Consider the following 22,737-nt stretch of genomic DNA (forward strand, 5'->3'; position numbering starts at 1 on the left):
ACTGACTGACAGACTGAGAACCTGCTTAAGGTTGATTAAATTGAGACCACATCTGGCCAGCCCTGAGTGGGGGGTTGACCTCAGAGGCTGTGGACTAAGACATCAATACCACCCTGAACCAATCAGCTTGAAGGACCTCCCCTTCAGGAGAGGGAGACAGGAAGTAGGAAGGGAGGCTGGCTCCCTAGCTTTGGCTTCTTTGCTTCTAGAACCATAGGTTGGTGGCTATGGGAAGAAGAAGAAGGAGTTAATTCTGAACCCTAGGGTAGATAGGCCTTGACCATCTTTCTGAACTCCACGTGCTCTATCTTTACTAACTTCTAATATACTTTAATAAATGCTTAAGGACCAAACACTGTTGATGAAGTTTCTAATTTATAAGTAAATCCTAGCTAGTTTCACCCCCACACTTGGGGAGGGGAAACAATTTTTATGGCCAGTACTTCTGATAAAGGCCGTATTTCTAAAATATATAGGGAACTAAATCAAATTTATAAGAATCCAAGTCATTCCCCAATTGAGAAATGGTCAAAGGATATGAACAGCCAGTTTTATGATGAAGAAACCAAAGCTATCTATTCCCATATGAAAAAATGCTCTAAATCTCTAATGGTTAGAGAGATGCAAATTAAAACAACTCTGAGGTACCACCTGACACCTATCAGATTGGCTAAAATGACAAAAAAGGAAAATAATAAATGTTGGAGAAGCTGTGGAAAAATTGGAACACTAATGCATTGTTGGTGGAGCTGTGAACTGATCCAACCATTCTGGAGAGCAATTTGGAATTATGCCCAAAGGGCGATAAAGCTGTGCATACCCTTTGACCTAGCAATACCACTTTTGGGTCTTTTGCCCAAAGAAATCATGGAAAGGGGAAAGGGACCCACATGTACAAAAATATTTATAGCTGCTCTTTATGTGGTGGCAAGGAATTGGAAGTTGAGGAGGTGCCCATCAATTGGGGAATGGCTGGACAAGTTGTGGTATATGAATACAATGGAATACTACTGTGCTGTAAGAAACGATGAGCAGGAAGAGTTCAGAGAAACCTGGAGGATCTTGCAGGGGCTGATGATGAGTGAGATGAGCAGAACCAGAAGAACATTGTACACAGTATCATCAACACTGAGTGTTGATCTACTGTGATGGACTATATTCTTCTCACCAATGCAATTCACTAAATGTAATCAATTTCAATTAAAATAATATTTCTGAACAACAGTTTCAAATTCAGAAACAGTGAATTCTAGACCATAGTGGAGTATAAATTTAAAGGACTAGCAGATATATATTTGACAAAATTCTTCAAAGTGCTTCACACCAAAAAGGAAACAAGAAGGGACAAAATTACTTATGTTGGTCTATCAAGCTAAGCAGAGAGTAGTAGGAAGAAGAGTAGTAGTGACACCTAGACATTTCAGGAGATAAATCCAAGAAAGAAAGCAACAATAAAATCCTTGTCCTCAGGAATTCATAGGTAAATATATACAGTACAGTTATCAAGAAGGGTAAATTAGGTATCTGGTTTGTTTTTTTTTTTTGCAAGGCAATGGGGGTTAAGTGACTTGCCCAGGGTCACACAGCTAGTAAGTATCAAGTGTCTGAGGCAGGATTTGAACTCAGGTACTCCTGAATCCAGGGACGGTGCTTTATCCACTGCGCCACCTAGCCGCCACCTAAATTAGGTATCTTAATGCAGAGGCAAATTTGATATTGTGCAGAACACTGGTTCTCAGTGGAAGGGATGAAACTTATGATTATAACAAGGTTTTAGATAAATGGTGGGTATACTTTATTTAAAACAATAATGACAGTGATGGTTAGCATTTATATAGTGCCAAGTATGTGCCAGGCACTGTGCTAAACATTTTACAAATATTATCTCATTTGATCCTGACTACAACCCTGTGGGGTAGGTGCTATTATTCCCATTTTTACAAATGAGGAAAGTGAGGAAAACAGAGGTGAAGTGACTTGCCCAGGATCACCCAGGTAGTAAGCATTCGAGGCCAAATTTGAACTCAATTATTCCTGAATCCAGGTCTGTTCTTTGTACCACCTTGCTGCATAAGGAAGAGAAATATAGAGCAAAGGGGAATGTTCTAGCATTTGGGACAATAAGGAAATACCTCCTGTATAAGGTGGTGTCTGAATGTGGTCTCAGGTCTTACAGGAAGTCAGGGATCTAAGAGGCAGATGTAAGGAAAGAGACTGGTTAATAACTTCTTGAGTTGCTTTTAGAAAAAATTTTATCTTTCAAAAGATGAAGGGGAGCTCTTCCAGTTAAGATGGCCACATGAAAGGTCTTAAGACTAGTCCATCTTTTTCATATAAATCTCAGCAAATATTTGAAAAGGATCCCAGAAAAACCAATGGTAGTAAGGCTGAAAACAAGGTAGATGGATAGAGGAGTCTAAGCAGAGAATCTAGGATGAATATATGAGGAAACTGGCAGAAGTGAGAAGAGTGTAAATGTAGGAGCCCAATAACCAAACACCTTTCATACAAATAAAGAGATCTAAGCAACTGAATTGCTCATGCGTAGGTCAAGCCAATATAATAAAAATGACAATACTATCCAAATTTACGTCAATTTAATTATTCAGTGGCATCCCAATCAAGCTACCAAAGAATTACTTTATAGAGCTAGAAAAAAAGGATAACAAAATTCATTTGGAGGCACAAAAGGTCAAGATATCAAGAGAATGGGGAGAAAAAAGATGCCTTAGCAATAACCAGATCTCAAACTATACTACAATCAAACTATACTACAAAGCAGTGATTATTAAAATAGTCTGGTACTGCATAGAAAATCAGATGGTTGGTCAATGGAATAGACAGGTACATAATATACAGAAGTAAATGACCACAGTAAGCTAGTGTTTGATAAACCCAAAGATCTAAGCAACTGGGCAAGAATTTACTATTTGACAAAAACTGCTGGGAAAACTATAAAGTAGTGTGGCAGAAACTAGGCACAGACAGACATCTCAAACCAGCTACCAAAATAAGTTAAAAATGGATACATGATTAGAATAATTAAGAAATTCCTATCATATCTCTGGAAAGAGGAAGAGTTTATGACCAAACAAGGGATAGAGCAGATCACAGACTATTAAAATGATTACATAAAATTAAAAATTTTTTACACAAGCAAAGCCAATGCAATTATTAGGAAGGAAATAGTTAACTGAGAAAAAAAAAATCTTTGCAGCAAAGTTTCTGATGAAGGTTTTATTTCCACAATGTAAACCAAGTCAAAATAATACAAATAAGAGAAACTCCCAAATGATAAATGGTCAAAGGACTTTGAGAAGCAGTTTTTTTTGGTTTTGTTTTTTGCAGGGCAATGGGGGTTGTGACTTGCCCAGGGTCACACAGTTAGTAAGTATCAAGTGTCTGAGGCCGGATTTGAACTCAGGAACTCCTGAATCCAGGGCCAGTGCTTTATCCACTGCACCACCTAGCTGCCCCGAGAAGCAGTTTTCAAAGGAAGAAATCAAAGCTATGAAGTCATGTGAAAAAATGCTCTCAATCACTAATTATTAGAGAAATACAAATTAAAATAACTCTGAGGTACCACCTGACACCTTTCATATTGTCCAAGACAAAAAAGGAAAGTGACATATTCTCAAAGGGATGTGAGGAAATATATTACACTAATGAATTATTGGTGGAGTTATAAGACCATTCTAGAGAACAATTTAGAACTATGCTCAAAGTTTGGTTGCAAAGCAGTGTATGTCCTCTGAGACAGCAATGCCACTAATAATTCTGTACTTCAAAGTGGTCAAAGAAAATAACCCATTGGAACACAAAGTTTTTAAAAATTGTGTCAAAATTTGTTTTTATATATATTTTGGAAAATAAAATTCTAAAATAAAAAAAAAAATTTAAAGGGGAAAAAAAAAGAAAATAACCTATTACGTATAGTAAAAGCAGATCGATCTGTGGTGGCAAAGAACTGAGAGGTGAGGAAATGCTCATCAATTAGGAAATGATGATGGGAATGGCTTCAGAAAAACTTGGGAAGATTTATACAAACTGATGTTAAGTGAATTGAGCAGAACCAGGAGAACAATGTACATAATAAAGGCAATATTGTAAAAATAATTAACTGTGAAAGATTTAGCTATTCTGATCACTTATAAGGATCTATAATAATTCCAAAAGACTCATGATGAAAAATGCTATTCACTTCCAGATAAAGAACTGATGATAAACTCAAAATGCAAATTTTTCTTTTTCTTTATTGGAACATAGTTAATGTGGAAACATGTTTTGCATGACTTCATATGTATAATGGGTATCAAGGTGGAGGGAGGGAGAGAATTTGGAATTGAAAATAAAATTTAACAACAAAAAATAATAGGAAAAAAAGATTTTGTAAATGATTGAATATAGGAGGTTAGAATAAGGAAATTATGATGACAGTTAAGTTGTGAGCCTGAAGGGTGGTGGTACCCTCCAAAGTAACAGGAGTTATTATGAAGAAGAGGAAAGATAATGAGTTCAGTTTTACATATATTAAATTTAAGATGTCTATATAATAGCCAGTATGAGATATCTAATAGGCTGCTGAGGATGTGAGATGAGAGGTCAGTAGAAAGCTCCTGGGGCTGTGAGGTGGCCAACTAGATAGAGTGCTGGGCTTGGAATCAGGAAGGTTCATCTTCCTGAGTTCAAATCCAGCCTCAGACACTTACAAGCTGTGTCACCCTGGGAAGTCCCTTAACCCTGTTTAACTCAGTTTCTTCATCTGTAAAATGAGCTGGAGAAGGAAATGACAAGCCACTCTAGTATCTTTGCCCAAAACTGAACAAAAGAAAGTTTAAAGCTGAATAAATAAATTTGAGTATCATCAACACAGAGATGACAATTGAATCCATAAGAGCTGATGAGATCACCAAGTGAAATAGTATAGAGGGAGAAGAGATACATGATGGAAAGCTAGGCATAGTCTAACAGGCATCCCTTCATGAAATTCAATGTCTCACTGATTGGGTTAGGAAGGTAAAAAAATGATTGACTGAGAAATCAAAGCAGCCATGGCTCAGAGTCCTTGTGGAATAATAAATGATGACAAACATTTTCACACGACTTTTTAAAAAAAATTTATTTATTTGTTTATTTATTTTGTGGGGCAATGAAGGTTAAGTGACTTGCCTGGGGTCACAGAGCTAGTAAGTGTCAAGTGTCTGAGGCCAGCTTTGAACTCAGGTCCTCCTGAATCCAGGGCCGGTGCTTTATCCACTGTAACACCTAGCTGCCCCCTTTATAGGACTTTAAAGATGCCATCTGAGGATCCTTTGAACTCTTGAGATTTTTTATTTCCAAATACCTAGTTTATGCTGGGTGGTAGAAATACAAAGATGTCTTTTAAAACCTTACCCTTGGGCAGCTAGAGGGCGCAGTGGATAGAGCACCGGCCCTGGATCCAGGAGGACTTGAGTTCAAATCCAGCCTCAGACACTTGACACTTACTAGCTGTGTGACCCTGGGCAAGTCACTTAACCCTCATTGCCCTGAAGGAAAAAACAAAACAAAACAAAACAAAACCCACCTTGCCTTCACAAGAAGCTTATCATCTAAAAGTACCTTCCATTTTCCTAACAATGAAAAAAGTAAAAAAAAAAAAAATGGAGGGTGGGTTAAGTCCTTTAATATAGACTTGCATGTTATTTCTCTGCTTTATTCTGGTAAAAGTTTTCAAAGTTACACTATCTCTGTGACTTCATTAACAAATAACAACAGCACTAGCTAGCTTTTATATAGCTCTTTAAGGTTTGCAAAGTGTTTTAACTCATGATCCTCACAACAACCCTACATGCTATCATTTCTCCATATTTATCTCCATTATTTTATTCCTATTTTATATATGTGGAAACTAAGAAACAGGTTAAAGAGACTCTTCCAACATCATACAGCTAATAAATGTCTGAGGCAGAATTCAAATTCAGGTCTTCCTGAGACACCTTCCAAGACTCACCTTCTATCCAGTTCAATGCCTAACTGCCTCTAAATGGTAAAAAAAAAAAAAAAAAAAAAAAAAAGTAATGTGGCTGCAACTCAAAGAAGTGCTTGTAAATTAACAGATGAAAACATTATTTTTAGTTTTTCACAGATAGGACTTACATTTTCAGCATGTTTTTATATTTATCAGTATAACATTAGCATTTAGCAGCTAAATACTAAAGCAATGAAGAAATTAATAGATTTTCTTAATTAAAAAAAAAAATGTCACCTTCTCCTCCTCCTCCCTCTCCAGTTGTTGCTACTGGAGAAGAGACAGTCTGGTGCTTCTTCATATGTTTTTTGCAGTGAACTGTTGTTCGGAAACTCTCCTCACAGAATGGACATTTATATGGCTTCATGCTCATGTGAGTTGCCATATGCCTGGTGAGACTACCATTGGTAGTGAAGGATGCATTACAAATATTACAGCTGAATGCTTTTACACCTACAACAAAAATAATATTATCAAAACCTATGCAGTTAAAAAAACTTCATTACTTTCAAAAGACCACAGGAAGTTTAAAAGCCACAGATTCTCTTGCTAAATAAATGGAAGTAAAAAGAAAGTTGGCTGGTTGCTTTACCTACAATTTCCTTTTTTAGGAAATAGTTGTCTTAAAACATAAGTATCTACACACTGGAGGGTCAGACTCTGTTTATCAACTCCATATTCTATTAGATGACAGAGCACAAGGGATATAGATGGAACAGCAAGGATATCATGGTTGATTTCAACTTCCAAGGTTAGTGAACCCCCTCAAATATCTTGTTTCCCTCAGTTACCTATTATGCCTTTGCTGCTCTTTAATTTAAACTTCAATTAAATTAAATTTTAAATAAATTTTTAAAAATTGTGTTTTCAGTCTAGACAATCTCTTGGCAAATAATGCATTCCACAAATTTACTCATCTCTATATGGAGTTGTACTTCTTTTGTTTGCACTAAATATGTCTCTTTTAAGCTTCAATGGATGCAATTCTTCTTGAAATTCCAAAATATTGTGAATGAATATGTTTACTTTATCCACTGATGTTCACCATGTTCACTTAATGCCTATATTTTTAGAATGAAACATTTTCATAGGCTGCTCAAAGAAGCACATTTCATATGATTCAAAGAAATGTTCAATTAAATAAGGGAAAAGAACAAGCATTTATATAGGGACTATGTGATGAGGCACTGTGCTACATACTTTTAAAAAAAATATTTGATCCTCATGACAACCCTGGGAGCTAGGTGCTATTACAAGCCCTATTTTGCACTTGAATTGAAGCACATGAAGTTAAGTGACTGTCCCAGAGTCACATAGCTACTTTGTATCTACCTAATGTGGATTAGAACTCAGGTCTCCTGACTCCAGACTTAGCACTCTATCCACTGCCTCTTAAATTAAAATTGTTCCTTCTCCTACCAAAAAAAAAAAAAAAAAAAGATATAATACCTGCTACCCTACCTCACAGAGCTTTGTATGTATAATGCCTTATTAAAAGGTAAAATGTGCTATTCAAATGTAAAGTATTATGGGGTTGGAAAGGACCAAATTAAACAACTTATTTCAACCCTTTATTCCACAGATGAAAAAAAAGTGAAGAAGAGAGAGTCAAGTGGTATAACAAAGATCACATAAGGAGGTTAGTAGAGACAGGACAAGAAAAAGGTTCTGATTTTACTGTGTTTTTTCCTATTTTGAAGTATTATGTAAGCCTAGAGGATACTCAAATTGCCAACATACTACAGAGCTTTGCTCTTCAGAATCAATGCTGTGGTAATTGTCTTGTGGGAGGGACAAGTCTAATACTTTTTGCCTTGAACAACTAAGCCACTTTGGCTGGAACAAACAACTGCCTGACACTAAACACTGCTCTATAAACATACTCTACAGACAACATTACAACATATATTTTGCATATGACAGAATGGAAAAGTTATATTAAAAAATTTAAAGAATTATTATCTTCTGGACCAGTCCAATGATATAAATTTACTTTTTTAATATTTAAAAGTTAAAATTTTTACTTAATCATGGAGAACAAATGAACACAAAATATAAACTATATGTCAAGCAACCATGTACAATCTGAAAGAGTAAGAAAAAAAAAGGTTTTTTGATGTTATAAAGAGAAAATACAGCTGTAATAAGCAGTCGGCAATTAAGCCTTTTGTATGTAACAGTAAATGACAGAAGTGTTAAGAAATAGTATGTCATTTGGGGAAGCTAGGTGGCACAGTGGTAGAGTCCCGGGGGGACGGAGGTACCCGGCATTGGACTTCAGGACCTGAGTTCAAATTACGGCCTCACCACTTGACACTTACTAGTTGTGTGACCCTGAGCACACAACTCACCCCCCCAAAAAAGTGTGTGTGTGTGTGTGTGTGTGTGTGTGTGTGTATATATGTATATATATCTATATATATATATATATATATTACGTCATTCCAAATCTAGGACTTTATTACCTGTGTGTGTCTTCTCATGGGACTTGAGAACACCTGAAGGAAAACAAATCCGCGTCCACAGAGCTGCATTTATAAGGGCTTTTCACCAGTATGTGACCGGCACATGCTGCTTTTTAAGTGACGGGATTTCTAAAGCCTCTTGTTGCAATATTCACATCTATAATGAAAAGATAAAGAATTGATACTATGTCACTGTGTCCAGGCTTATAAAAATAAAACCTGCAAAGGGAAAGAATACAATCAGGAACCTTCATCAACAATTATAAATGAAAAGAAAAACATGTTATTAAAGCTAGAAGTACACGAAAGTAATATGAAAATTCTAACATACAACTAGTAACCATGACGACTATTATAGTTTATATCAAGTTAAGTTTAATTTAATTTAATCTTGAATATTTTTTTGAAAATAACAATAACTAGCCAGAGTGCCACATTCCTGGGTCATGTAAAACAAAACATTTTGCTACAAGTATGATTCACAAGTAACTTTAGAATATTATACTGCCTCAGAGACATAATCTTGCATAACAATAAGCACTACTTTCTAAAGAACAGAGGTGCCAGTTTATACAGATTACTGATTAATAATGCAATATAGAAAGCTAATAATTGAAGTTATTCTTAAAAAAATACAATTTGATGTGTTAGGTTTTAAAAGTTTTAATAAATATATTAAGATTATTTCAAGATTTTATAACTATTACACAATTTAAGATTACATTTCAAGTGTTTTTAAAATGGGAAGCTAAAGACAAAAATAAAAATAGATTCTACTTAAATGGCTACCATACAACACTTTTTATGCAGCTTAAATTATTTGGGCATTCTATCATTATCTATTAACCAAAACATTATCTGTACCTTACTGTAACTCAGACCAGGAACATACAAAGATAATACTACTAACATTCTTCAAAGTCATTTTTATTTATTATGAAAAACTGTATTAACTATAGATCAATCTAACCCTGATAAATTCAGTTTAATAAATTCTAAACATTAGGCAAAATAGCATTATGGAAACAGTTATTTCCAAAGGAACAATGTTTATATACAAACAGTACTCAATTGATTTTCAGTACATTTAATAATACCTGTAAGGCTCAAGTACTCTCTCATTTTACTAATGACCATCTGATTTACACTCTTTGTGGTCAGTCAACATCTTTTTTATGTTTGGCTAAAATATCTTCATGACATGACCTTGGTTAGGGCAAAATGGAAAATGGCACAGAAAGCCAATGGTATTTTTCATTTCCACATAAATTTCATATGTATGTATGTATATATATATGTTTGTGCATGTATGTATTAATGAATGTGTGTATATGAATGTATAATATGCCTGCACCTCTCTGTACAAATACAGAATAGTATGTATATGTGTGTATGTATGTATGTATGTGTATATATATATGCATGTACACACACACACATACACAAACATATATATCGATAGAGATATACACGTTACAATTAATGGTGGCCTGAAAAAAATATGAAAATGAGTTAAAATTTATCTGAATCATTCTTGCGAAACATGAATTAAATAATATTTATATGGTAATTACTGATGGAAAATAAGGGGAAGTAATTCCCAAAACTGTTTTGACCTATGGCAGTTTCACTGAATAAGTGTTTTGAGCCTTTCAAGTTACAAATAACTGGTGAAGAACTTTACAAACCATGAAGCACTATATAAATATGAACTACCTGCTATTAAGGGCTGCAGTGAAATATTTGATGGGTTAGATTTAAGAGATGTGACTTTAGTTCAAGTCTTGTATAACATACATACTATTTAACCCTAAGGCAAATTACTTAACTTCATGTGCCCCAGGCAACTTTCTAAGTCAAAATTTATGAGAAGTGCCAAGTTTTACTATTAGAAGGGGTTTTCTTCATTACAACAGTGAAATTACAGATCTGAGTCAGAGTTCTGAGCAAACAGTGGGGGCTAAGCCAACTAGATGTCCAACTAAATTAGTCATTAATATGGTGAACCCTTTGGGGGGCCACTAGGTTGCCTAAGAAGAGTCAACTGACCTAGTTGGAAATGGATCAGGTCAAATCTTTCATACTGATCAAAGTGAAGCCAGCCGCTAGTAGGTCCCTCCACTTCCAGCCAGGACAAGAAAGATAAATACAAGTCATTGTGGTCGTCGTCATCATCATCATCATCACTGTCATCATTATCACCACCACCAAAACAACTAGCATTTCTACAGCACCTAAAGATTTGCAAAGCACTTTATGAAAATATAAAACAAATATCTCATTTGTTCCTCAAACTACCATGGGGAATAGGTGTTATTAAATATTCATTTTACAAATGTGGAAACTAAGGCAGACAAAGGTTAAATGACTTGTCTATGGTCACACAGCTAGTAAGTATCTGAGGTTGGACTTGAACTAGACTCCAGGTCTAGCACTTTTTCCACTATAGCACCCAAGGAGGAAAGAGGAAGGGGAAGAAGAAAAGAAAAAGAAATCATAGGTCTGGCCAAATAATTATAAATTATAATTATAAATTATAAATTCTAGTGGTTTTTTAAAAAGCCATATACTTTATAATCTTATCACATCTATGTTTATTATATGTACATGCACATACACATAATCCTATCAGGAAGACCTAAATTCAAATCCAGTTTCAGGAATTCACTAGCTGTGTGATCCTGGTAAGTCCCTTAACCTCTATTTGCCTCAGTTTCCTCACTGTAAGATTGGGGATAATAATAGCACCTACTTCACAGGGTGCTTTGGAGGATCAAAGGATTAAAAAAATACTTAATACAGGTCTATAGTACATATTAAGTACTATGTAAAATGCTTATTCTCTTCCTTCACCCTCATATTCCAAATACTCTGTCCTTCGGGCCAACCTGTCGGGTGACAGACTCCAATATTTTAGAACCAGTCTCACACTAAGTACAGGGAAGCTTGTCATCAAGACTACACTTGAAACCTTATTAAACCAAATTTGTCAGAACTTACAGGTCTGCTTGGATTACCTTTGGAGGATCAGTTCCTTGCCATGATGAATCGTGTGTGTGTGTGTGTGTGTGTGTGTGTGGTGTGTGTGTGTGAGAGAGGAGAGAGAGAGAGAGAGACGAGAGAGAGAGAGAGAGAGAGACATACTCACACAGACCCACATTAAATATAAGGAATTGGATCCTCAGAGAAAGCCACAGTACATATTATCCCCCCTACAACTCCAATTAAACAAAAATTTAGGTAAGGAAAATAGCTACAGGTATACCTGTAAGTCCGTCTACTTTGATCCTCACTATCTGCAAGAAACTGAGGTTGCTGAGTTTGTAGTTCCAGCTCTTCTTGTGAATGTTCTTGGATCAACGAGTTGTCTACAATTAAAAGGCTTAGATTAATATAAAGACAAAATCACAAAGCAGGTCACTTAACTACCAGTAGGATATTTGCTATCTCTATGCCCCAGAGCAAGTCATTTAATACCTCTGGATCTCAACTTTCTCATTATAAAAAGGGGCCTTTGTGCTAGCTTCTTAGGTAGATCTTCAAGCTCTAAACTTGGGATCCTTTGAAGAAAAATTAAATCATCTATAAACAATTTCAAAAAGTATGCAAATGAACCTGTGAAGTAAAGTTACCATATTCTCACACAATTTTAAAACTAAGATTATCCCTCTTATATGCATCAAGCTGTACCATGACTATGTTCCATAAGATTGATTTTAATGTTTTCTTGTCCTTCACAAAAACTGAAGAGAATATAAGGAACATAAAAGCAGTGCATTGTGATCTGCGTGACTGCAGAGTAAAAAAAAAAAAACCTTAAAACTATTTTGGGTAATTCTAGGAATAGTAATATGCAACTTACAAAAGAGTTGCATACCAAGGGGAAAAAAAGAGTTAGTAGTTGTTTGCAACTTGGAACACATTTCACCTTAAGTTGGGTCTTCACTTTTGTTTGGAAATCCTTTTTATCAAGGATTATTAACTTGTAACACATTTGTCACAGTGACGATTTCTAATTTTTTTTCTCAAGGCTCAGATACCCAACTCTGTACCTTACTGTAGTGTATAATTTAATATCTGACTTTATTGAGAAGACTGAAAACATCTGACATGTATACCCTAAATTCCCCTCTGACCCTCCAAACTTTAAAACTTCTCTGATTTGACCTTTCTCCTTCACTCCTATCAATTGAATGAATATCTCAATTCTTGCTATAGGAAACAGATCTACCTCTGTCCCTGAATCTCATTCCTTCCCGCTGGACTGTTCTTTTTTTTTTTTTTAGTGAGGCAATTGGGGTTAAGTGACTTGCCCAGGGTCACACAGCTAGTAAGCGTTAAGTGTCTGAGGCTGGATTTGAACTCAGGTACTCCTGACTCCAGGGCCAGTGCTCTATCCACTGCGCCACCCAGCTGCCCCTGGACTGTTCTTTCAATTAATCTCTCCTTCTCCAATGCATTTTCATTCTCTCCTTTAAAACTGGCATTTGCCTACAAACATGCTCAGATTTTCCCTATCATAAAACAAAATACAACAAAACAACCTTTTGTCCATCAAATTTCCCATCACATTTCATTCCTCCTCTTGACTGACAAACTTCTATAAAAAATAGTTTATATTCATTACCTTCACTTCTTACCACCTAATTCTTCACTCACTCTTCTAAAATAATAGCTTCTTTCTACCATTCTACTGAAACTGATATTTCAGAAGTCATCAGTGGATTAACAGCCAAATCCAGTTGCCTTTTTTCAGTTCTAATCCTTCGTGTCTGTGCAGGGGCTGTTGCTGTGGACCACTACCCTTCTCTCTTCTTGATAAACTCTTTAACTTTGAAACCAGTGTCCTGTTTCTTTTTCTATCTCTCTCCAAAGTCTCCTTTATCTAATCTTGTTAATTGGCTTCCCTATCATCCATTTCCCCCCTCAATGTAGAAGTCCTCCAAATTTACCTTCTTCTACTCCTTTAAGGAGAATATAAGAATGAGAATGTAGAACATTCTCTCCCTTAATCTTCTCCATTTAAAAGGTGATTTAATTATTACTTCTACACAGACTCCCCCAGTTTAGAATAACCAACAGAGATTAAGAACTCCAGACCTGCCTTTCTACTTTCTCAAAATGTCTATATCATCTTTGACTCCTTCCTCACATAAAGTCTATTCCCAAAATTTATCAACCTATGCAATACTTCCCATTTTGAGCCTTCTTTCTATTTCCACTAATAATATCCTAATCTGGACTTTTATTAAACCGCACCTAGATTATTTCAATAGTCTTTATTGAACTAGTCTACCTATTCCTGGTTTTGCTCCCAATCAAATTCAATTCTTTACAATGCTTCCAGATTAAGCTTCTTTAGGCAAAAATCTGACCACTTTATACCTTAACTCAAACTATTCCATGAATCTCTACTTCTAAATGAAGACAATCCCAACTCCTTAGCCCAGCATTAAGGCTGTTTAATAGCACCTGAATCTAGCCTACCTTTCTACATTACTCTAACACTACTCCATTTGATGTGCAGTTCAGATTAATACTTCTCGTCTTGGAATACATTTCAAACTTTCCAGGCTCTGTGCCTTTGCTAATAATTCTCCATCCTTGGAATGCCTTGAATCACTCTCATCCTTATTCCTTTTCCAGCTTATAAAACCATACCCATCCTTCAAACCAAAGCTTAAATATAACTTCCTGAAAATTCCACAGAATAATGAAGTATGAATGAACCTCAGTAAACATCTAATCTGTTGTTTGTTCTCCATTCTCTAAGAGGACCATGATATCAGGGTGATGTCATGACTTGCAGTGAATTGGATTTAAGTAAGGGAGAGCTGTACAAAATCACCAACTTTACTCTCTCCTCCAGAGCCATCTGGGTCCAGTGACAAGATATGCATCAGGATGACTGGAGATGGCCCTAGATGTTTAAGGCAATTGAGGTTAAGAGACTTGCCCAGGTTCACAGAGCTAGTGTCAAGTGTCTGAGGCCGAATTTGAACTCAGGTCTTCCTGAATCCAGGGCAGGTACTTTATCCACATGGCACCACCTAGCTGCCCCCAGTGTTATTGCATTTTAAAATGGATTGATTTTGGGGTAGGGAGCTGGGACAAAGGAAAACAAATCTAACCCCTTTTCTCTAAGACAGTACTTAAAATTGATTGCAGACATAAAGCTGGTTTAGACTTTAGAGACCATCTATCAATTCCTTCATTTTACAGCTGTGGAATCAAAGGCCTAAAGAGTTTATGTAATTTGCCTAAGGTCAGAGGTGGCTTTTGACCCCAACACAGGATTTTTTGCACTATACCATGCTGCCAGTTGAAAAAAGCTAGTAATGCTTGTCCTTCCTCTCCTCAGCCATATGCCAAAAAGACAAGGGAAAGACCCCCAACACATTTCTTTTAAGTATCTCCGTTGTTTCAAATGATCTTTAAATGGCTTGGATTTAAGATTTTTCACCAACCCAGTGCATTCTTTTGGAAGCTTGTGATCTTAACAAATTCCTTTTTCAAATAAGATGCCCAGAATTAAACACAATACTCCAAACACAGCTGGACCAGAACACTGTGTGTTCCTTGTCTCTAGCTACTACTATGCCTCTTGACGCCACAGTGTCTCATGAATTTTTTTGTCTGCCAGGGCACATGTGACCTGTATGAGTTTGCAGTCCTCTAAAATCCTCAAGTATTTTTCTGACAAACTATTCTGATATGCCTCTGTCTTTTACTACCAATTTTTTTAGGAACCCAAGTTTTTAAGGCTTTACTTTTAGCCCTACTAAATTTCATGTTGGTAGATCAGCCCAACATTCTAGCCTGTCAAGTTCGTTTTAGATGCTGATTGTTTTACAGTGTGGCTCTCATCTGTGATAAGTTTGCCATCTTGGCAATCACCCAAATCTTTGTTAAAGACAATTACAGATTGCTGGGAAATGCCACTGGAAACTTTCAAAGTTGATATTAAATTATTTGTTAAACAATTTTATGGTCCAGTCATTGAATGGTTCTGAATGAAACTAACTATACTATCACCTATTCTTATTTCTCCAACTTTTCCAAAGAATAGCACAAGATTTTTTGTGAAATTCTTTCCTAAAACCAAGGTAAATAATAGCTACAAAATTCCTTTGATCTATCAGTTTAGTAAATGATGCTCAAAAAGGAAATACATTTAATTGGATATGATTTAATGATGAAGATGTTAGTTCTTTGTGATCACTATCCTTTACTCAATATTAACTTTACCTTTATTAATATATTCTGGGAATTTTCCAGTAATCAATTCAAGTCCAATGGCTTGGAATAGTATTTGTAACACTCCATTCTGCTCCATTTAAAAAATATTTGGCCATTTGTCCTTCCTTAATTGGACAATCCTGCTTCCCCCCTCCCCCTGCAAATTTTCTGCCTATACTCTTACTTAGCTGTAACATATACAAGTTAAATTATAGGATAGGAAAGAAAAGATGGGATGAGGAAGATGTCAAGTCAGGTATATTCATTCCTGCTCTCTTCCCTAGCCCCTCAACTAAGCTTTAGTATTCCTGGTTCTCTTAAAGTTTTTTTTAATATTTTTGTTTTGGAGGGCGGGGGGCCGGCATGTGCAGGGCAATGAGGGTTAAGTGACTTGCCCAGGGTCACACAGCTAGTAAGTGTCAAGTGTCTGAGGCCAGATTTAAACTCAGGTCCTCCTGAATACAAGGCCAGTCCTTTATCCAATGCGCCACCTAGGAGTCCCCCTTTTAATATTCTAAAACATCACTGCTGGGGGGCAGCTAGCCATATTCCTCATAGCAATAACACACAAAGACGTCTTCCTCAGCACCTAACACATACTGACTTCTGTTATTTTCTCATTTTATCTGTGTAAAGGTAGACATTCCATTATCTGGTATTCTGGCAAGCCTGTGGTGCTATAGGGCAGCCAATGGTGATATACCAGGTGAAAAATACTATTAAAAGTTCCTAACATTCCTATGGAACCATGCCATGCTTATCTATTCCACTCTTTTTCTCCTCTTCTGTACAGATGTTTTAAAAAATCAAGTTGTGTCATGAGTTCTCTTTATCTATTTAAGGGACTTCATTAAATTTCCCTTTTTTCTTCATCTTTGGAAATGTTTCTTTGTGTCTTCAGAATTTATTTGGTAATAGCTTTCTATCCCTCTTAAGCTGATTTTCCTTATAGAATTTCAGGCTGTGGAATGATGCCTATCATTCTCTTAATACTCTGACATTTATCCTCCATAAATCTCAGGTGAGTATTAGACTATGGTAGGAACTACTCTCCTCTACTGAAAATCTAAAGATGAAGTATTCAACTAAGATTCCCAACATTTCTATCCTAGCAACTAATTTCGCCTGATTGATGAGTATCAGACCCAGAAGAGAATTTCCCTTTTAGTTTCTCCACCTTTAAAGAATGAAACTGTCACTAATACAAGACAATAAATTATTAGCTACTATGCTTCTGGCAGAAAGAGGTACAGCAGGTATCTGGTTTTGTGTTTTGTTTTTGTTTTTTTCAGTTTGTTTGTATTTTGGCAGGGCAATGAGGGTTAAGTGACTTGTCCACGGTCACATAGCTAGTGTCAAGTGTCTGAGGCTGGATTTGAACTCAGGTCTTCCTGAATCCAAGGATAATGCTTTATCCACTGCACCACCTAGCTGGCACTACAGTAGCTATCTGGATAACTAAAGCCCCCCATCATTACCAGTCTATGCCTGGAAGTTTATGTTCCGTTTCCTGAACTTCTAATTTATTTCTTCATTCTGTTCAGGTGGTCTGCAGTATAGTCTAACTATTTGGTTTCCCGCTTTACTTCTTAGGATTTTTATCCAAATACTCTTTCCAATATGTTCTCCTTCCTTCCAACATATCCCCACTTGGAATTAATCTTTCCTTGCACGGATCTCCAAAAGGACTGTATGTCTTCCAGTTTAATCCTCAAAACATTTATTAAACATCTGTAGTAAAAGTACTGTTCTGAGTCCTGGGAGACATAAAGTAGTTGTTGCTGTTAAGTTGTTTTTTAGTTGTGTCCAACTCTTCATAATCCCATTTGAGATTTTCTTGGCAAAGATACTGGAGTGGTTTTCATGTCCTTTTCCAACTCTATTTAAAGATGAGGAAATGAGGGGGCAGCTAGGTGGTACAGTGGATAAAGCACCAGCCCTGGAATTAGGAGGACCTGAGATCAAATCTGGCCTCAGATACTTGACACTTACTAGCTGTGTGACCCTAGACAAGTCACTTAAACCTCACTGCCCCACAAAAACAAAAACAAAAAATTAAAAAAAAAAAAAAAAGATGAGGAAATGGAGACAAATAGGGTTAAGTGACTTGCTCAGGGTCATATGGCTAATATGTATCTGAGACTGGATTTTAACTCAGAAAGATGAGTCTTCCTGATTTCAGGTGCAATATTCTTCCACTGTGCTACCCAGTTGCCCTGATATAAAATAGACATAGTCACTATTCTCAGAGAGTTACAGTGAAGTAGGCCTAATACGATTTACTTGCTTTCAGATAGCGTTGTTAAGAATTTTTTTTCCCCTGACATCAATCAAACATGGTTTAACTGATACTCCTATTCATTGCTCTATTTCTTCTCTCTGTAGCCAAAATGAAGAAATCTTATTGAATTTTCAGGTGGCAACTACTGAATACCTGAAAATAGCCATCATGTCCCCCATCTTCTCTTCTGGAGTCTAAACTCCCTCAGTTCCTCCAAAGGATCCTTATGTCCTTAAAGAAAAGCTCTTCAACATTTGGTTTGCCCTTCTCTGCATATGCTCTAGCTTATCAATGTAATGTCTCAACTTTGGCACCCAGGACTGAATGTAATATTCAATCTAACTAGGGCAGAGTACAGCATGACTATAATCTCATTGTAAGAGCAATATGCTTCTTTTAATGCAGCCTAAGAGCACATTGATTTTGTGCACTGTCACCCTACACATTTGAACCTGAAGATCATATAAACCCTCACATCTTTTTCAGACAAAACATGTCTCCTTCACCTTGAACTTATATAGTCAGTTCTTCAAACCCTAGTATAAGACTAGATTTATTCCTACTTCATTTTATCTGATTCAGCTCAATGTTCTAGGAATCAAGATTTTTTTGGTTCCTGTCATCCACTGTGTTAGCCATCCTCCCCAATTTTCTGTCATCTGAAAATGTGATAGATTTCCATCTATGCCTTTGTCCAAGATTGATAAAAACATTCAACAACATAGGACCATGCACAGATCCCTGGAGCAATCTAAGTTCAGAATAAGAGCTAAGAAGATCAACATGATAAAGGGAGATGTCATATTCAATAGCTATAGTCTATTGATTGCTTCTTCCTTAACCACAGAAAATGGCTCCAAATGTTTCACTGGAGATGTTATGATGACCATATATATCCTACAGTATTCACATGACAAATCCATTGCTTTTAGGTAATCAATCAACCAATAAACACTTATTAAGTGCCTATGACATGTGAGACACTATGCTCCATGTTAGGTGCTAAGGCATCTATTAAAGCTTCATTATTTGTCATTTCCATAAGTGTAAAACAGAAAAAGAAATACTGAATAACTATAAAATAAAAAGATAAAAATATATATATCTCCAACAAAATCTTCAAAAATTATCAACTCTCATTCTTACTGTTAAGATTTCCCCCACAAGAATTTATACATTGTACATCTTACCACAACATAAACATCTTGAAATTAACTTTAAACAGATGATTCTACATACACTTAAAGAGGTGAAATCTCTCCCAGGTTCCAAGGGAAAATAATCTAAAGAACTACTACATTTGAGTAGTTACAAAAAAGATTATTTCATCAATATACTTCTCTTTCTAATTCTATTGTACTTGCTTTAGAATATTTACTGAAAGCAGGATCTATTTCTGGTGTTTTGTGCCTACAACATAACTTATAACATGATATGACAGACAGAATATTTGCTTTGGAAATTAAAAAGGCCTGGCTTCAAATCCCATCTCAGAATTTTATAAGCTGTGTAATTCCTAATAAGTTACATACTCCAGCCTCAGTTTCCTCACATTTCTACTTGGATACTACAGAGGTCCCTTCTAGGCCTAGATCTATGACTCATTAAAAAAGTTGGCAAACCTAGTTTTAATCAAGAAGTGATTGTAGTATCAAGGTACTGACATATTTAAGATAAAATATAAATTATTTAATGAATTAAAATAAACAGGGGGCAGCTAGGTGGCACAGTGGATAGAGCACCGGCCCTGGAGTCAGGAGTACCTGAGTTCAAATCTGGCCCCAGACACTTAACACTTACTAGCTGTGTGACCCTGGGCAAGTCACTTAACCCCAATTGCCTCACTAAAAAAAATAATAATATAATAAAATAAACAGGAAAATCTTTATAATGTAAACATTTTAAAAATTCACAAGTGATACAATCAGGTTTTTAGCAGTAAGGTGTCTTGGTTTCTTTAATTAATTTTCTTTGGCTTTGATTGCCAAAATATAGTAAGGAAAAGATAATCTAGCACACATGGAAAAAGAAATAGATTTCTTTGATTAACCAGAAATTATTTTTCAATAAATACTCACTACATTAATAGTGTCTGTATTAGGAACTTGAAGCAGGTTCTGTTGATGGAAACTGGTTGAAAGAGCCTGAGATTCTAGTGTGCTGGAATCTTGTAGTTGCTGGACAGGTGGAAATTGATTCTGATTATATGTATCAGTCACAGCAAAACCTGTAACAGATTAAAAAAAAGGTGGTCCAAACAATCTCCCCAGCCCTCAATTTCTATATTTATAAAATGACCCTTAACTATTAAAAAAAAGATACACTATTTTAATAGTATAAGTTTTTTAAAAGACAAGCTAACTCTATTTCTAAATTGGTCTCAGAATTAGATATTGTTAATTTAGGGGAAACAATATTGTAGGGGATAGTTTTATATTAACAATATAAAAATGAAAGATATGTTTCTATGCTATAAAATCTGAATTGTATAAACTCAAAATTTGCATTTTACAGATACCTGAGAGTAAAATAGGGAATTGTTGGGAACTTGCTTGTCTGAACAGGGCCATTTGTAAAGAAGAGAATCAAAGTTAGGGGTCCTGACATTGCATGTCATCAGAGCAAACCCTGAGGCTTGTAGCTAATGGATAGAAGCAGGAATTTCAACAGGATGTTGATGTACTAGAAGAGAGCAAGGAGAAACCAAGGACAAATGAGCCTATAAGGAATCAGTGAGTGGCTCAATAATGAGAATCAAGGTTCACTGAATGAAGCCTCCTTCTGGACTGAAAAAGATAATTACAGATAAAATAAAAGAGCTAATGAAGCAGAAGATATCCTGGAATGGAAACAAGAAAATGGCACTCTTAAAAGACAAGCTGATGATGGGGGCCTTGCATACCCTTATTAGATATTACAAAGTGAAAATTATCAAAGCTGTCTGGTACTGGGCAAAAAATATAGAAATATATCAATAAAACAAAATAGATATAACATCCTTATATTTAAATATACACAAACCATTATACTTGACCGATCTTTTGAAACAAAAATTGGGGAAAGAATATATTATTTGACATAGATAGAAAAATTGTCAAATTGGGAGGAAAGGAATTTGGGCCTACATTCTATGCCACACTCATCAGTGAATTCCACCTGGATGAGAGTGCCATAAACATTCTTTTAAAAATTTATAAAAAACAAACAAAAAAATATTTTTAATGGAATGAAATGTTTTTCTCACTTGTGTTATGGAGAATTATTTTTTAATGCCAACAATAGGGGGCAGCTAGGTGGCACAGTAGATAAAGCACTGGCCCTGGATTCAGGAGGACCCGAGTTCAAATCCAGCCTCAGACACTTGACACTAGCTGTATGGCCCTGGACAAGACACTTAACCCTCACTGCCCTGCCAAAAAAAAAAAAAAAAAGCCAACAATTGCAAGGAATTATTTGGGGCAAGATGTCAATATCTATATTAAAATAAATAAAACTTTACAACAAAAAGAAATAACTAAAAGAGAAATAGTCAATTAGGAAAAACAAGGCAAACATAAAAGATATAAACATCACTGATATATAAGAAACAGTTAAAAAGTCACGGTATTAACTCCTAATCCACAAAAGACTTCTGGTCAAAGAATAAAAAGAGACAATTTTCAGGAGAAGATATACAAATTTTAAGAGGTATATAGGAACACGTCTTCAATAATAAAGAGATACAAATTAAAACAACTGTGAGACAGAACCTCTCATCTACCAAGTTAGTGAAAATAATTAAAATCAATGGTGGCAAGATTGTGGAGAAACTAGACTACTGGTGTAACTGCAAATCAGCTGAATCTCTTTGGATAACATCATAGGCAGTAAATAGTTATGAAAATAAATTTACTCTGTTAACCAATAATTCCATTTTCAGGACTATACCCTGAAAGTGTACAAAGTTACTTCAAAAACGTTTATCTTCACAGATGTTCACTGAAACATTATCTATCACTACACTCCCCCACTCTCTGAAAAAAAGGGGAAAAAACCCAAGCAAACTAAATGTCCAATAAAATGTGAAATGGTTAAATCAGCTGTGGCATCTTAATGATTGAATTCTATAAAGTAATTAAGATCAAAAGGTGATACAGTGGAAAGAACAATGGATTTAGAGCTAGAACACAAGGGCTCAATTCCAACTGTGCCACTTACTATCTATTTGACCGTGAGCAACTCAGCTATAAAATAAGGGAGTGGGATTAAATTAATTTCTAAAGTTTCTTCTAGCTCTAAATCTATAATTCTAGAATACAAAAACATCTGGGATGACCTTAATGAAATAAGGTAATGCTAAAATGCAGAATCATAAGAAGGGAACTACGATCAGATGAAGGAAAGTAAATAAAAACGAGCAAAAAAAGAATCCTGCCATATGAAAAAGCAAATTAAAGCAACTCTGAGGCCCTCCTATGGATGGATGATCAAAATGGAAAATGACAATTATTTGAAGGGCTGTGAGAAAATAGGTTCATTAATATGTAGCTAGTGAAGCTATGAATTGGTACTGCCATTCTGAAAAGCAATCTGGCACTATGACCCAAAAGTTAATTAACTGTGCATACCCATTGACCTAGGCATAATAATTACTATACTTATACCCCTCCCCCCAAAAAGGTCAAAGAATGAGCAAGAGGATCCAATCTTTACAAAAATATTTATGTCAGTTCTTTGTGGGGAATAACTGAAAAAATATGGTA

The 22,737-nt window shown here is 35.7% G+C and overlaps 1 protein-coding gene across 1 annotated transcript in view; it reads right to left on the bottom strand.

The window, feature by feature from the left end:
- Nucleotides 1-22,737, bottom strand: part of ZNF236 (zinc finger protein 236) — a 188,371-nt gene that overhangs the window by 71,235 nt on the left and 94,399 nt on the right. Inside the window, 5 exon segments of the mRNA XM_043976777.1 lie at nt 6,248-6,463; nt 8,476-8,515; nt 8,518-8,632; nt 11,741-11,838; nt 20,068-20,222. Coding sequence (XP_043832712.1) covers nt 6,248-6,463; nt 8,476-8,515; nt 8,518-8,632; nt 11,741-11,838; nt 20,068-20,222 — 624 coding nt within the window.

The sequence above is a fragment of the Dromiciops gliroides genome, chromosome 1 (assembly GCF_019393635.1).
Source record: "Dromiciops gliroides isolate mDroGli1 chromosome 1, mDroGli1.pri, whole genome shotgun sequence".
Classification (NCBI taxonomy): Eukaryota; Metazoa; Chordata; class Mammalia; order Microbiotheria; family Microbiotheriidae; genus Dromiciops; species Dromiciops gliroides.